Source organism: Typopeltis vanoorti, chromosome 20, assembly GCF_054136105.1.
Source record: "Typopeltis vanoorti isolate ZY-2024b chromosome 20, IOZ_Tvanoo_1.0, whole genome shotgun sequence".
NCBI lineage: Eukaryota > Metazoa > Arthropoda > Arachnida > Uropygi > Thelyphonidae > Typopeltis > Typopeltis vanoorti.
The window spans coordinates 86,186,946-86,203,405 of NC_143568.1; the positions used below are offsets into that span (position 1 = coordinate 86,186,946).

The 16,460-nt window shown below is 36.4% G+C and overlaps 1 protein-coding gene across 2 annotated transcripts in view; it reads right to left on the reverse strand.

The window, feature by feature from the left end:
• The window catches only part of Prp19 (pre-mRNA processing factor 19), a 171,453-nt gene that overhangs the window by 85,837 nt on the left and 69,156 nt on the right, over positions 1-16,460 (reverse strand). For both annotated transcript variants that reach the window (XM_090410212.1, XM_090410213.1), the window contains one exon: positions 9,748-9,805. In XM_090410212.1, the coding sequence (XP_090266338.1) occupies positions 9,748-9,805 (58 nt within the window). The remainder of the gene's footprint in view (positions 1-9,747; positions 9,806-16,460) is intronic.

A 16,460-nucleotide genomic window follows, 5' to 3' on the forward strand; every position in this document is an offset into this window, starting at 1 on the left:
AGGAAAAGAAGGAGTAGCCATAGTATTCAACACAAAATACAAGGCTAATCTTCTTGAATGGCTGGCTGTCTCAAGTAGAATGATGTGGGCAAATATGAGAATGGGGAACTGGACAATGAGACTTATTTGTGCCTATTGTCCCACAGAAGGCTCTACTAAGGTAGAAGTGGAGGCATTTTTTGATGCTTTAGGAAAAGCAACTGACACAATGAAAAAGGAAAAGTTGGTCCTTGTTAGGGATCTAAATAGCAGAGTAGGAAATTATTGTCAGACATACGAAAATATTTTGGGAAAATTTGGAGAAAAGAGCAAAGCTAATAATAATGCTAAATACCTGTTGGATTTCTGCTCAGGACATGGACTGGTTATTATTAACACCATGTTCCAACATAAAAATGTGCACAAATTCACATGGAGAGAAGAGGCAAGGAATAAGAAAGTCTCATTGACTATGTTATTGCTGATAGTGATGTTTTCTCCCTGGTGCAGGACACCAGAGTGTACAGAGGATTTGAAATTGGAAGCGATCACTATTTAGTCTTGAGCAGGATAAAAATGAATTTCATATTGAAAAGAATAACATGTAAGAAAGTTTTAAAGCGAATAAAAGTTGAGCAGCTCTCAGATGTGAACTGTAGACTAAAATACACAAAGATTATTGAAGAAAAAATGAAACAGTTTGAGAACAGGAACAAAACCTTGGAGATTCAGTGGCAAACCTTGAAGAAAACCCTGATTGATTCAGCCAGAGAGGCATGTGGAGGTAGTCTGCAAGGATAGAAAAATCAGGACTCCATAGTGGACACAGGAAGTTAAACAAGCAGTGAAGGAAAAGAAGAAATCATATAAAACATTCCTGGAAAATAAGTCAGCTTATGCTCTTAGAGAATACAGAGACAAATGTAAGAAAGCAAAACACTGTGTAAAACTAGCTAAATAAAAGTCATGGGCGAACTTTGGCATGTATACTTGAGAATGCAAGTATACTTGACAAACGGTTGAGAAGAATTGTGGAAGAAAAGCTTGGTGAAGAACAAGCTGGATTCAGGCCAAATAGAGGCTGTCAGGATCAGATCTTCACTTTATGACAAATAGTCGAGAAAGCATGGGAATATAACAAAGATCTGTCGATCTGGAAAAGGCATATGACAAGGTGCCAAGAGAGAAACTATTCAATAAGCTACGGTTATATGGTCAATGGGGCATTATATTAAACAATACTTAGTCTGTATTTGAGTTGTAAGTCAGCAGTTAGAATTGAAGAAAGTACAGGAAGATGGTTTAATGTTAAATCTGGTGTGAGACAAGGATGTACATTATCCCCTCTGTTATTCATTATCTATATGGATCACATTATGAAAGAAAGTGGTATTAAACATGATATCAGAATTGGAGATGTTAATGTCAGCTCTTTGCTTTATGCGGACGATGTTATACTTCTAAATAAATCCACTACAAGTTTGCAAGATTCCCTGACTAAATTGAATAACTGTTGTAATAGATATGGTATGAAGGTCAGCATTACAAAGACAAAGACAATGAAAATAGGTAGAATTGTTGAAAATGTCAACTGTGTTGTGAACGGGGAACCTGTAAAACAAGTAAAACATTTCAGCTAAAGGTAAGTTAAATATGGAAATAGACAACAGAATCAACAAAGCTGGTATGGTAGGAAGTCAATTGAATAAATTCATATGGAATAAGAGAGAAATTAGTCGGAACAGTAAATTAGCTGTATACAAGACTGTGTTCAAACCTGTTTTACCTTATGGATCTGAGAGCTGAGTCAGAAGTAAAACACTTGACCAAAGACTAGAGACCGCAGATATGAGAGTCCTGAGAAAGATTAGAGGCGTGAACAGATGGCATCAATGGCAATATCTTAACAAAAACGAGGATATTAGGAAAGAACCTGACATTGTCGGCATGCAGGAATGCGTTAGCAGAGCTAATCTCAGGTGGTATGGTCACTTAAACAGAATGGGCAAGGAAAGATTAGCAAAACTAGTGTTCTCTGTCAGGTTGGCAGGAAAACGACCCAGAGGAAGATAAAGATATAGGTGGACTGATACGGTACAACGTGCCTTAGACCAGCACTTCGCAAACTGTGGGCCGCGGCCCCCTTGGGGGCCGTAGGTTTTGTTGAGGGGGGCCGTGAAATAATGAAAACAAATTTAAAATGATTTATGACTAAGTAGATTTTTTTTTATTTTAAAAGAAACGTATTTAACTTTTATTATTTATTTCTTTTTTGTTATTTTTTATATTTTAATGGAAAAATTCACACATTGCTGTTGGTTCACAAACTTTGCTTCGTGGGTATTTTGGCGCTTAATGAATATTAGTAAATATTGCTTATTCATATGTTTCATTTCAAAGCAGTGGTTAATTGTATTTACTTCGAATGCTCTCCAGGGAAGCTCCAAATCTTCCTGTCCCTTTCATCATGCGTTCGTAATCAGGGACTGTTGATATTGACTTTATATACATATCAAAACTCGTTTTATATTATCACTGTCATCTGAGCTAGTTTTCTGTTACCAATAATAGTTTCGCATATACTTCACACATGAAAAAAGCTTAAACGAGTTCGTGTGGGTAGATAGTAACTCACTTGCAGTGGTAAACAACACGCCCTCCCTAATAGCTACTATACTGCAGAGGCAATAAAAATAAGTACTTTTTTTATGCCAGTGAATAAGGTATGAGGAGTCTGTGTAATATATTTCTCAACAAATAGTGCAATTAGAGACAACTGGGATAAAAACACACTAATGAATGAATCATATGTCCCTTCATACAGAAACTATGCTGTATAGACTGAAACAAAACCATATGTTGCATGAGAAAACACAGTATCTAACTGAAAACTATTGTTATTAATTAGATGTGTGTGAGTTCGATTTCCCAAGGCAGCAATAAAATTCAACCGAACGTGTTAAAATTCGTAAAAGTGTTAAAACTAAGTAATATATATATATATATATATATATATATATATATATATATATATCATCATCATCATCATCATCAAATTCCTGCCATGTACCCTCAAGGGGTGTACAGGATATGACAGTACTACATGAAAAAATTACATCATTACTAACTTCCTATCCACAATTTTCCTCCAAATCAGTCTGTTACTTGTCAAGACTCCAACATTATCAGATCTTATATTTCTATCGTCTAAGGCACTTTGTACCGTATCAATCCACCTATATCTTGGTCTTCCTCTGGGTCGTTTTCCTGCCAACCTGGCAGAGAACACTTGTTTTGCTAATCTTTCCTCTCCCATTCTATTTAAGTGACCATACCATCTGAGATTAGCTCTGCTAACGCATTCATGGATGCTGACAATGTCAAGTTCTTTCCTAATATCCTCATTTTTAATATGATATTGCCATTGATGCCATCTGTTCACGCCTCTAATCTTTCTCAGGACTCTCATATCTGCGGTCTCTAGTCTTTGGTCAAGTGTTTTACTTCTGACCCAGCTTTCAGATCCATAAGTTAAAATTGGTTTGAACACAGTCTTGTATACAGCTAATTTAGTGTTCCGACTAATTTCTTTCTTATTCCATATGAATTTATTCAATTGACTTCCCACCATACCAGCTTTGCTGATTCTGTTGTCTATTTCTATATTTAGTTTACCATCTTCAGTAAAAATTGTGCCTAAGTAGCTGAAATGTTTTACTTGTTCCACAGGTTCTCCATTCACAACACAGTTGACATTTTCAATGATTCTGCCTATTTTCATTGTCTTTGTCTTTTTATTGCTGACCTTCATACCATATCTATTACAACAGCTATTCAATTTAGTCAGAGAATCTTGCAGACTTGTAGCGGATTTATTTAGAAGTATAACATCATCCGCATAAAGCAAAGAGCTGACATTAACATCTCCAATTTTGATATCAGGTTTAATGCCACATTCCTTCATAATGTGATCCATATATATAATGAATAACAGAGGGGATAACGTACATCCTTGTCTCACACCAGATTTAACATTAAACCATCTTCCTGTACTTCCTTCAATTCTAACTGCTGACTCACAACTCAAATAAAGACTAAGTATTGCTTGATATAATGCCCCATTGACACCATATAACTGCAGTGTATTGAATAGCTTCTCTCTTGGCACCTTGTCATATGCCTTTTCCAAATCGACAAAACTTAAATACAGATCTTTGTTATATTCCCATGCTTTCTCGACTATTTGTCGTAAAGTGAAGATCTGATCCTGACAGCCTCTATTTGGCCTGAATCCAGCTTGTTCTTCACCAAGCTTTTCTTCCACAATTCCTCTCAACCGTTTCTCAAGTATACTTGCATAGATCTTGCCAGGAACACTCAGTAGGGAAATACCTCTGTAATTCTCACATTCAGTTTTATTTCCCTTTTTATATATGGGTACTATGAGAGCTCTACTCCAATCATCGGGAATTCGTCCCTCTGTCCAGGCTTTCTGAACTATGCAGTGCAGCCACTGTAAGACTCTTATACCACCATACTTCAGCATTTCTGGTCGAATATCATCTACTCCTGCTGCCTTTCCACATTTCAAACCTTTGATGGCTTTTTCTACTTCAAGTATGGATATGTATTCCTGACTGCATGCCTGGTCAGTGTTTTTTATCACTGTGCTGTCATCACTGCTTGTTTCATTTAGCAGTTTTTCAAAGTAATTACTCCATACTTCAAGGATATCTTTTTCTCCTGTTTTCATTTCACCTTTATCATCTCTAATTCCTTTTACAGCACTCTTTCCTCCATTCCTAAGCTTCTTCAACAACCTCCAGAATATTTTGCCACCTTCTTGATATTTATTTTCTATATTCTTGCCAAAGTCCTCCCATGACTTTTGTTTAGCTAGTTTTACACACTGTTTAGCTTTCTTACATTTGTCTCTGTATTCTGTAAGAGTAAAAGCTGACTTATTTGCCAGGAACTTTTGATATGCTTTCTTCTTTTCCTTCACTGCCTCTTTAACTTCCTGTGTCCACCAGGGAGTTCTGATTTTTTTATCCTTGCACACAACCTCACCACATGCCTCTCTGGCAGAATCAATCAATGTTTCCTTCAGAGTTTGCCACTGAATCTCCAAGGTTTGATTCCTGTTCTCAAACTCTTTCATTTTCTTTTCAATAATATTTCTGTATTTTAGTCTACAGTTCACATCTGAGAGCTGCTCAACTTTTATTCGCTTTAAAACTTTCTTACATGTTATTCTTTTCAATATGAAATTCAATTTTATCCTGCTCAAGACTAAATAGTGATCACTTCCAATTTCAAATCCTCTGTACACTCTGGTGTCCTGCACCAGGGAGAAAACATCACTATCAACAATAACATAGTCAATGAGACTTTTCTTATTCCTAGCCTCTTCTCTCCATGTGAATTTGTGCACATTTTTATGTTGGAACATGGTGTTAGTAATAACCAGTCCATGTCCTGAGCAGAAATCCAACAGATATTTGCCATTATTATTAGCTTTGCTCTTTTCTCCAAATTTTCCCAAAATATTTTTGTATGTCTCACAATCATTTCCTACTCTACTATTTAGATCCCCAACAAGGACCAACTTTTCCTTTTTCATTGTGTCAGTTGCTTTTTCTAAAGCCTCAAAAAATTCCTCCACTTCTACCTTAGTAGAACCTTCTGTGGGACCATAGGCACAAATAAGTCTCATTGTCCAGTTCCCCATTCTCATATTTGCCCACATTACTCTACTTGAGAGTGCCTGCCATTCAAGAAGATTAGCCTCGTATTTTGTGTTGAATACTATGGCTACTCCTTCTTTTCCTTGATTGTCATTGCCTGAATATAACATTTTGTATTTATTGCTCAGAAAGATCTCACCAGTTTTGGTCTTTTTTGTTTCAGTCACCCCTATTATGTCGATCTGGTACTTATCTAATTCCTCAGCTAGCTCCATTTCTTTGCCATTCAGGCTTCTTACGTTGATAGTACCGATCTTTAACTCTGGTGATGTTGAGTTGGGGTTTGTTTTCAGATTTGTTCCAGTAGCTGACTTTTCGCTGTTCGCCCTGGTTCCCTGGCGAAAACAACGGGGGCCTTGTTTAACCGGGCGACGCCCCAGCCGGCATGAAATTTTGTCATGTTGTACCATCATTTTTTATTTTGGTTTAACCAATAAGAATACAATTTGGTCGGCTAAATCCCAAATTGCCAGCCCATCCTCGTTCGTTCAGTATCAAAGTAGATACCCAACAGGGTGCACCACGAGAAGGTGAGGATTGGACATTAGGTCAGAAGCCCTGGTCGGTTCTCCGCATTCCTTTAAAGGCTATGTGGAGGTCTCCTCTCAGTTATACAGCTTTGACCCTTAAGCACCCCATATATATATATATATATATATATACACAGGGTGTTCGGGATAAATTTGACATATTTATAATTAATTATATTTTTCCGTAAGTTACATGTATTAACACACACTTCTCTTCATTTAAAAGGTTGGACCCTTCTTCATTCATATACAAGATGTCAGAAAGGATGGATAGCTGGAACCCACCTGAATCATGGAAGAGAATAACTTGTATCATGATGATTCGTGCCGGCCATCAAAATAAGGATATTTCGACTGCTGCCCAATGCTCCCTGAATACAGTAAAAACAATCAGGCATGAACTAGAGACTTGCAATGGTGACTACGAGGATGTAGCAAGAAGAAAGATCCCTAGCAGACGATCTGATTGCGTTCGTACAGCAGAATTCCTCGCAAATCTGCAGGAACAGGTGTTGAAGATCCCTGGCATTGGAATTCGGGCTTTGTCACGTGAAATGAATGTTGCAGCCTTTACTATGAAGCTTGCACTCAATGAAGACCTCCGCTACTACTCATACAAGCGCCGCAAAGGTCAGCTGCTTACAGAAAAGGCCCGTGAAAAACGTTTGATAAACGCGAAGAAACTTCTAAGCAAAGTGAAACATCCTGCGGAACCACAAACAATCTGGTTCTTTTCCGATGAGAAAAACTTTTGCCAGGATCAAAAACACAACACGCAGAATAACAGATGGCTTGCATACAGTACAAAGGACATTCCTCGTGTAATGCAGACTAAATTTCCCCAAACTGTGATGGTTTTCGGATGTGTATCCTCTGAAGGCAATGTGATGCCTCCGCATTTTTTCCAAGAGGGCCTCAGGTTGACTTCAGATGGCTACGTGGAGTTGCTAAACACTGTAGTCAAGCCCTGGATAACAAGGGTAGCCAATGGTAGGCCGTATGTATGGCAGCAGGATTCGGCCCCTTGCCACACCTCTGGGAAAAGTCAAAAATGGTTGTCTGAAAATTTCTACGACTTCACCAGTCCAAATGTTTGGCCTCCAAACTCCCCAGACCTTAACCCCATGGATTATTTTGTATGGGGCGCATTTGAAAAAGACACCAATCGCACTTCCAGTAATACAAAAGCCCAGTTAATGGATAAAATTAAAACAGTTTTTGCGGCCCTTCCCAGGGAGACTGTAGCATCAGCTTGTTCGAGGTTCCGAAGCAGGATTGAAGCTGTGATCGATGCTAATGGTGGTTATTTTGAGTAAATCTTGTTGATAGTATTGTAATTAACTCTGCCTGTAATGTTTTTTGTCAATTCATTAAATTTAATAGATACAAAGAAGATTTTCTTTTTCCTTACGAAACTGTCAAATTTATCCCGAACACCCTGTATATAATGAATGTTATGACAGTTTCACATATGGAATTCGGTTGAAGAGAGTTAGCATTTCAACTCAATTGTCAGCTATGCTTTTATCTTTCGGTTGCGCGATCTTTTGTTAATACCGCACCAATCACATGCACATTTTAATAACCTGCTTTTGCTGTCTGTTTCGCGTTAAGCTTAATTACCTTAAAGGGAGAAGTCACAAAAAAGAAAAATTTTCCTGGTCCGGGGATTCCCTTATTCAGGTAATATTCACTAATTTCATGTCATCAGTCAGTGGTGTGCCAGTATCAATACCAGTGGTGATATTATTTGATCTATTCTACGTTAAAAAATTTAACCCTGAGATGGATAAGTGACTGATAAAAAATATAAAAAAATTCCTGCGAACAATCAGAAGAAGCAGAAACAGACCTCAAAAAAAAAGGACAGTATTTCATATTTTACCAGAACAGTCCGCATTGTCTTCAGAACCAAACGGTAAGAGGCAAAAAATGTAATATATGCATTTGATTTTTGCAATATTCGCTGTGTATGTTTTGTATTGAATATAAATACAATAAATATTATAATAATATATCTCTCTATTACGATTTTTTTTCGAGGGGGGAGCCGTGAAATATTTTAATTTTTGCAAAGGGGGCCCTGACATCCAGAAGTTTGGGAAGCACTGCCTTAGACGATAGAAATATAAGATCTGATAATGATAATATTGGAGTCTTGACAAGTAATAGACTGATTTGGAGGAAAATGGTAGATAGGAAGTTAGTAATTTTGTAAATTTTTCATGTAGTACTATCATATCCTGTACACCCCTTGAGGGTACATGTCAGGAATTTGATGATGATGAACTATCTTATCAGTGGTCCTAACAGGCACTTAACCAGTCACAACCTTTCCAAGTATTCTTGGACTTTGCAACAGCAACTTGAGGATAAGGTGGTTGGCCCTATGCCTCCTGGTGTGTCGTATGTCTGTAGATATACGTGTTTTCACGGGGCCAGTTTGCCTGTTCTGGGAGATGAAAAACCAGAGTTTCCAGGTGAAAAAAAAATCCCCCTACCTCTGTATGAGACCAGCTAACTCACGTTTTGTTAAAAGAGACCAATATGGGTTTGATTCCTCACATCACGGAGATGGGAATCAAACTCAGATCTTTCCGACCAAACCATTTCACAACATAATTGAGTAAATATGATTTATGACTTAGTATTCAATCTTTCCTTTGGCATTAATTAATTTCAAGCTATCAACTAATGCAAAAAGATTTCTACACAATTGACTTGAAATTTTGAAACAGTCATGTGGACATTTACTTGAAATATTCTGTAATCAAAATTCACAGTTCTGATATGCTTATATACAAGATCCTAAACAATCGTAGTGACCAGGATCGATGACTTTCCACAGGTAGATATTTTGTGACTAACAAGCATGTTTAATAGGCAATCTCATCTGAACTGACTAGATACACCACGATTTTCCTATAATAAAAAAGGTTTTAAAATAAAAATATTTTTTCTCTATAGCCACATGTAATTAACTCACAGGTCTATTTTTTAAGATAATGAAATGTACATTATAATGAAGTAAATAAATACTAAGCATATTTTCTCATGCCATTCATACTTTTTTTTAATTCATTAAAAATTATGTTTAAAAAATGAGGAAGCATTTTACTAAACAGAATATTGATAAATGAGCAACTTTTCTGAAACCGAGTATAAAAATATCTGATATGTCAGGGGCAAGCTTTATTTTACTGACCATTTATAAATGCATATAACATACTATTGTTTGTTGTTTTTCAGATAAAAATGAAATAATACACAAAATCTTGATATAGTTTTATAAATTACATTATATTCATTATATATGATATATATTTACACATATTAAAGAACAATAACTGAAAGAATTCTGTAATTTGTATGACAAGAATAAAATAATTTTGTGCTGAGTCAAAGATTATGCTAACACAATATGATTCTGTTCTGAATGAAACTGAAAGTTTAAAGGAATACTGTATAAAATGCAAATAATAAAAGTTCACCTTGACGAGCAGTCTGTAGCTGTTGTCGAAGTGTAAAGCTGTGCAACATAACAGCATCCTGAAAGAGATAAATCAGACAAACTGATTAGTATAATGGGGTGGGGAGGAGGGAACATATATATATATATTTATTACCCTGTATAATTATTATTTCCTAATCCAGTAAATTCTCACTAGAGCTAATTTCTAAGAAGATGTTATAAAGCTGTTATAAAAGCTGGTTAGTGAATCCGTTTAACTTGACATTCATGCCACGAGACTCTGTCCAGAGCTTTTTAGTAGTTTGGTAAACCAAGTAACAGTGTTTGACAGTATACATACAGGGTGATTCTAAATTATTGTTGGGGTGCCTATGGCCTATATTTTCAAACTGGAAACAACAAAATAAAACTTCTTACAGAATAAGGAAGTGTAACTCAAAGTTTTATTACCTGTAGAATCAATGCTGCAGAATGCACGCATTTCCTGCACGTAAGATGTCCAAGTGATAAACAATTTCCCTCCAAGTGTTCTCCATCATTTGTGGTGTAACTTGATTTCTTCCTGTCTCCACAGGAAGAAATCAAGCAACATAATATCAGGTGAGTGCGGAGACCACAGTATCGATCCACTATACCCACCCAGCATCCAAGAAATTCTTGGACAATAAGAGCCCAATGTGGTAGTGCTTCGTCTTGCTGGAACACCACATTTTGCTGATGATCTTCCAATAGGGGTAACATGGAGTTATAGCATGTCCAGATATTCACTGCTGGCACTGTTTTTTTTCCCACAAAGAAAGAGGGTCCCAAAACTTCCAAACATGACAAAGCACACTAGACATTCACCTTTGGACTATCTCTTTCGAATACTCGAATGCGTCAGGGTTTTCTGATCCCCATATTCTGCAGTTATGACGATTTACCCTCCTCGATACGCAAAACGTTGCTTCATCACTAAATATCCATCTCCAAAGGTAATTTTCATTAGCTTTGACTCTTGACAAAATATCTTGGACAAATTGGAAATGGTGGGTTTATCATTTGGCTGTAAAGCCTGCACAATCTGCAGCTTGTAGGCAAGGAGTTGAACCTACAAACAGTTGTTTGTGGTATACCTAACTGCAAAGAAGCTTGTCTAGTTGATTTTTGTGGGCTTCAATACAATGCTTCCTGGATTCAATCAACATCTTCCTGTGAAAGGCTCGGTCTTCCTGCTCCTTTTTGGTGCTGAACACTACAGTTTCTTGAAATTGCCTTAACTAACATTGGATAGCATCATCTGAAGGTGGGTGTTTACCATACTGAGTTCTGTAATGATGTTGCGCTGTGATATGGACTTTGTTTCAAAAAACATACATGCACTGCTTTCTCTTGAACTGTAGCCATTTTGAATTATGGTGTCATATTATCTCCCAGGCATCAATGTGGCGAGCAGCATTACCAAATAAAACTTTTTGAGTTACACTTTCGCATTCTGTAAGCAGTTTTATTTTGTTGTTTCTGGTTTGAAAATTATAGGGCATGGAAAGCCCAACAATAATTTAGAATCTATGTGCACTATCAGCTACAGCTGAACAGCTCCATCTGCATTAATAGATATCCAGAATAAATTAAAATAAAATAATTTAGTTGATAAATTATTTTTAAATATAAAATTACAAAAGTAATTACAACAGAATAATTACAAATCAAGGAACACACGAATGATGAGTATTAGTCAGTATAACTTATCAAAACTGAGACAGTGTTTTTGTTCAGGTTTGGGTTGTGAATGCATGCTTCACAGCTTTCATTGCATGGTCTTTGTAGAAGAAAATAACTTTTATATAACACTTTGGTTTCGTTCCACTGAATCCTGCATTCTGTAGATAATGCATGGCTTGCGAAACCAGATTTGTTGGGTTCTTTACGTGAAATGTATTCCCAATGTTCTTCAAGACAAATCTCTGCAGAATGACCAGTTTGTCCATAAAAACATAAGCTGCAAGAGCAGGGATTCTGTAAGCTCTTACAACTTATGTTATTATGAACAAACTTGTCTTTGTGCACAAATCAGTCTTGAATTTCACTTAAAGAACCTAACAAATCCAGTTTAGCAAGCCATGCATTATCTACTAAACACAGAATTCGGTGAAACAAAACCAAAGTGCTACATAAATGATTTTTTTAGTGCAAAGACTGTACAGCATTCACAACCCAAAACCTGAACAAAAACGATTGTCTATAACTGTCTCAATTTTGATAACTTATACTGACTAATACTCACCATTCATGTGTTCCTTAATTTGTAATTAATTTTTTGTTTATATTTAAATAATGTATTAACTAATTTATTTCATTGTAATTTATTTTGGATATCTATTAATGCAGATGGAGCTATTCTCCTGCAGCCAATAGTGTACATAATATCACGTGCTTTCAAGTGAATTGTTTGGCTATGAAACTTAGCCAAAAATTTTACAAATAAAGACATTTAAATTAAACATAAGTGATTCAGTAATAATCTTTTATGAGGAATTCTTCTTCCTATGGCTCGATTTTTAGAACAATATATAAATGCTTCTTCGAAAGAAATCAACGGACACTGCAATGGACAAAGTGCATTGTGACATGTAACAAGTCACTGGTATAAAATGGAGGAATATGATGCTTCCAGGTCAATGCAACTGTGTCTGGGGGGAAATGACTGTGAGAAGGAAACTGACGGAGCTTGAAAGAGGGATTGTGATAGGATGGCATATTGCAGGCCTATCTATTCAGCAAATTGGGTCCTTCCAGGTCAACAGTCAGTAATATTATAATGAGATGGAAGTGCAGGGAGTTAAGTGGACGATCCCACCACACTCACCAAACATGACCTTAGGATGCTACACAGGATAATATGTAAAAGTAGCCATTCGTCGGCTGTTGTTTAATGTGAAGTTCCAGGCATAGACTGTAACATGAATCTGCACAAAAACATTGAGAACCAAAGCTCTCACAACATGGGTTTCCATGGTAGGACTGCAAATGCAAGCCCGATATTATCCGAATCAACATGCAGTCATCTTCATTGGTGCAAAGAATATGTACAGTGGAACGTGGAAGCTTGGAAAGCTGTGCTATGGAGTGACAAATCATGCTATGCCCTCTATTAAGCAGATGGACAGGTGTGGAAGATACCCGGTGAAAGTCTCTTACCAGAATGTGTAACGGCTATGAAATTGGGAGGTGGCGGTGTGATGTATGGTCTTGTTTTTCTTGGTTTAGCCTCAAACCTGTTTGTGGTGCCCCGAACACTGAACTCTGAGAGGTATCTGAACATTCTGGACAATGCAGTGCTTCCTACTTTGTAGTTTTCTATGGAACTAACCATTGTCTCTTTCAGATAGACAATGCACCATGTCATGTCCACAAAGCACGCTGTAACTGCATGGTTTGTGGACATGAACATCACCACTCTTGACTGGGGCCCACAGAGCCCTGGTCTCAACCCAATTGTACATCTCTGGGATGAAATGGAGTGTCGGGTGAGGTCAAGGGACATCTGCCCCACTACAGGAAGAATGGTCCAAAATTCCCATTGATCTGTATCATATGTTTGTGGAAGGTATGCCCTGTAGGATTGCTGCAGCCATCACAGCAAAAGGAGGTCTTTCATCTTATTAAGGTGGGTGCCATGGTTGTCTGTTCCTCACACTATAGTGCCTGTTGACTTCTTTCCATGCAGTGTACAGGAAAACCTCGCTTAATACAATTAATTAATCCATCAATTAATGCACGCTAAGAGAAATCGCATTAAGCGAATACAATAAACAACAGGAATAATTATAATTCATCCATTAGTTAGCATAAATTTGAAAAAAAAAAATATAAAGCTATATTAGAGGATAAAATAAGCATAGTTAATAAAAATCGATTGCTTAAATTTTTATTTAATGTCTAGATATTTGGTTTGAGCTACTTTTTTACAAAAAAATTAAGGAAAGATGTTTGAATAGCACTCAACTTTTTCATCTTGTCATGCAATTTGTGATAGCTGTCGATCGCTTTATCAAGATTTTGGCAGACTTTGAAGCTTCATTTCATATCAGGATCAGAATCAAACAAAATTTCCTTAGCATGCTCAATGTGATTGAAAACTAGCTCAAGTTCTTTTGCAGTTAGCTTCTTAGTTGTAACATTCTCTTCTTGTTTGCACTTTTTATCTTCTTCAAATGCATGCTGTTCTATTTGAAGGAGATCATTCTTGCTCAGCTGTTATGAATGGGAATCGAGCAAGTTTCTCACATCTTCATTATCCAGTTCATTAAATCCAAGTTATTTTCCAATTGTGCTGATTTCTTCAATAATGTTATCAGCAGGTTATTAAAACTAATGAAATCATTTGCACAGCGAGGTAAGACCTTCTGCCACACGGCTCTCATATTATTAGTAGTGACTTCCTCCCATGCTAAATGAACAGTTTCTACTGCTTGCTTGATATCCGTATTTTTTCCAAAATTCGGGTAAAGAAATTGCATTCTCTTTACTTGTTGCTTCAAGATCCTAGGCAAAGGTTCTACAAAGCTAGTATGCTTTAAACGATGATATGACCCTTTAGTCCATCGACTGAAGTAAAGAAGTTGTATTTTGGGGCAAAAAAAACAATCTTCACATTTTCATTAAGATCATCAAGCCCCCTAGGATGTCTGGGAGCATTATCCAACAACAAAAGGGCTTTAAAGGTAAGATTATTTTTCTTGTAGTAATCTGCAACCGAAGGACAAAAATAATTTCTTATGCAGTTTAACCACTCCTCGAAAAGAGTTTTGGTCATCCAAGACTTCTTATTTGATTTCCAATTAGTAGCAATTTTTGTCTGTTACATCCTCTTAATGACCTTGGATTTTGCACATGATAAACTAACATAGGCTTCAGTTTAAAGTTGTGTTCTGCATTGCCTCCCAATAAAAGCATAAGACAATCTTTAGATACTTTGTATCCCGGTTGAGATGCTTCAGTTTTAGCTAGGAAAGTTTTTGTTGACATATGCTTCCAAAAGAGACCGGTTTCGTTGACATTGAATATTTGACGATCGTCATAATCACCCTCCTGAATTATCTTTTGCAATTCTTCAGGAAACTTGACAGCAAGATCTTTATCAGTACTAGCAGATTCCCCAGTTATTCTTATGTTATGCAGTCCAACTCAATTTTTAAAATGGTCAAACCATCCTGAATTTGCAGTAAAGCTTTCACATTCCTCTTGAAATTTGGTCCCTTTCAATGATGTAACAATATTCACAGCTTTTGCCTGAATATTCCTTGTACTAAGACATATTCTTTTTTGGTTACAATCCTCAATCCAGAGTGATAGAAGACATTCCATCTCAATCATTAAATGTCTTCTATTTCAAGTGATTTGCATGCTTAAAGAAGCAGTAGCAACTTTTCCTTGTTCTTTGCATTCTTTGTTCTTATTTAATATAGTCCGAACTATAGACTTGCTGTATCCCAGGTCCAGCACAATCACTGTATTACTAGCGTCACTTTGTCTCTTAATGACTTCCAGGTTTTTCTATAACATAATTACTTTTCTTCTCTTTTTATTACTGCCATTTTCTTTATCAGTCTTTCTCTTTTCCATATCAGGGGTTGAATATAATAAAGCCTTATAGGTATCTATATTAAAGCAAAATGAAAGAATAGTAATTGAGCAAGAGAACAGTTTGCATGTGAGCTTGTGATGATAGTTTTGAGCCAACTGCCGAGTGTCACCGGCAGCACTGCCACTGCTGCTACATTGACAGGTGCTGCCACCTGCTCCAGATTATCTACAAAAAATTTCGTGTAATTAAAATGTCGCATAATGTAAAAAAATCGAGTTAACTGATTAATCACTCGCTTAAAGCACAAAATAGTATCATTTCACTCAAATGCGTTAACTGATTATCAGGCATATCGAATTCATGTTAAGCAAGGTTTTCCTGTAACACTATCTCTCTCTCTCTCTCTCTCTCTCTCTCTCTCACACACACACACACACACACACACACACACACACACACACACACACACACACACACACACAATAACACTATTTTTTCCATTGAATTGACATAAAGTGATATCTCTGGAATATGGTCATTAGGCCTGATTTGTCATAACGACAGCAATGTATGCATTTCTTATGCTCTTTAAGGTGAATGTTAACAGTTCTTCCTTTATCAACAGTAGATCAAGTTTTGCTAGTTTGATTCAAGATTTAAAAGTGGTGGGAAAATTGCTATCTTTTCAGATATATGCTGGATAAAATATTATATTAAACTATCCTAATCCCTTTTGTGTTCAGTTATTCAGTATATTTTTTTCCCCTTAGATTATGTTATACAAAATGTTTGTTTTTAAATTAAATGCTTTTTCATAATAAATGTTTCTAGACTGTACTCTCTTCTTTTTCAAATTTTAGATAGGAAGCTGGATCTATATGTGAGCATTCTTTTCTAAATCATTCTGTGCTTCCAAAAGAAGAATAGTCTGCTGAATATTTTGTAATAAATTCAGAATCTTTTTACCTTTAATTTTTTAGCAAGTTTTTATAAAGAGAAATTGCTACTGGTCTTTCCATTCTTCTGGTGGGTTATGTGTCAAATCGAATAAACGTTATTTAAAAATAATAAGTGTCTCTCTCTCTCTCTCAATCTTATTCCTGCATATTTATATAATTCTGGGCTCAAGTTATTCTACCCTGGTGATTTTACATATTTTGTTT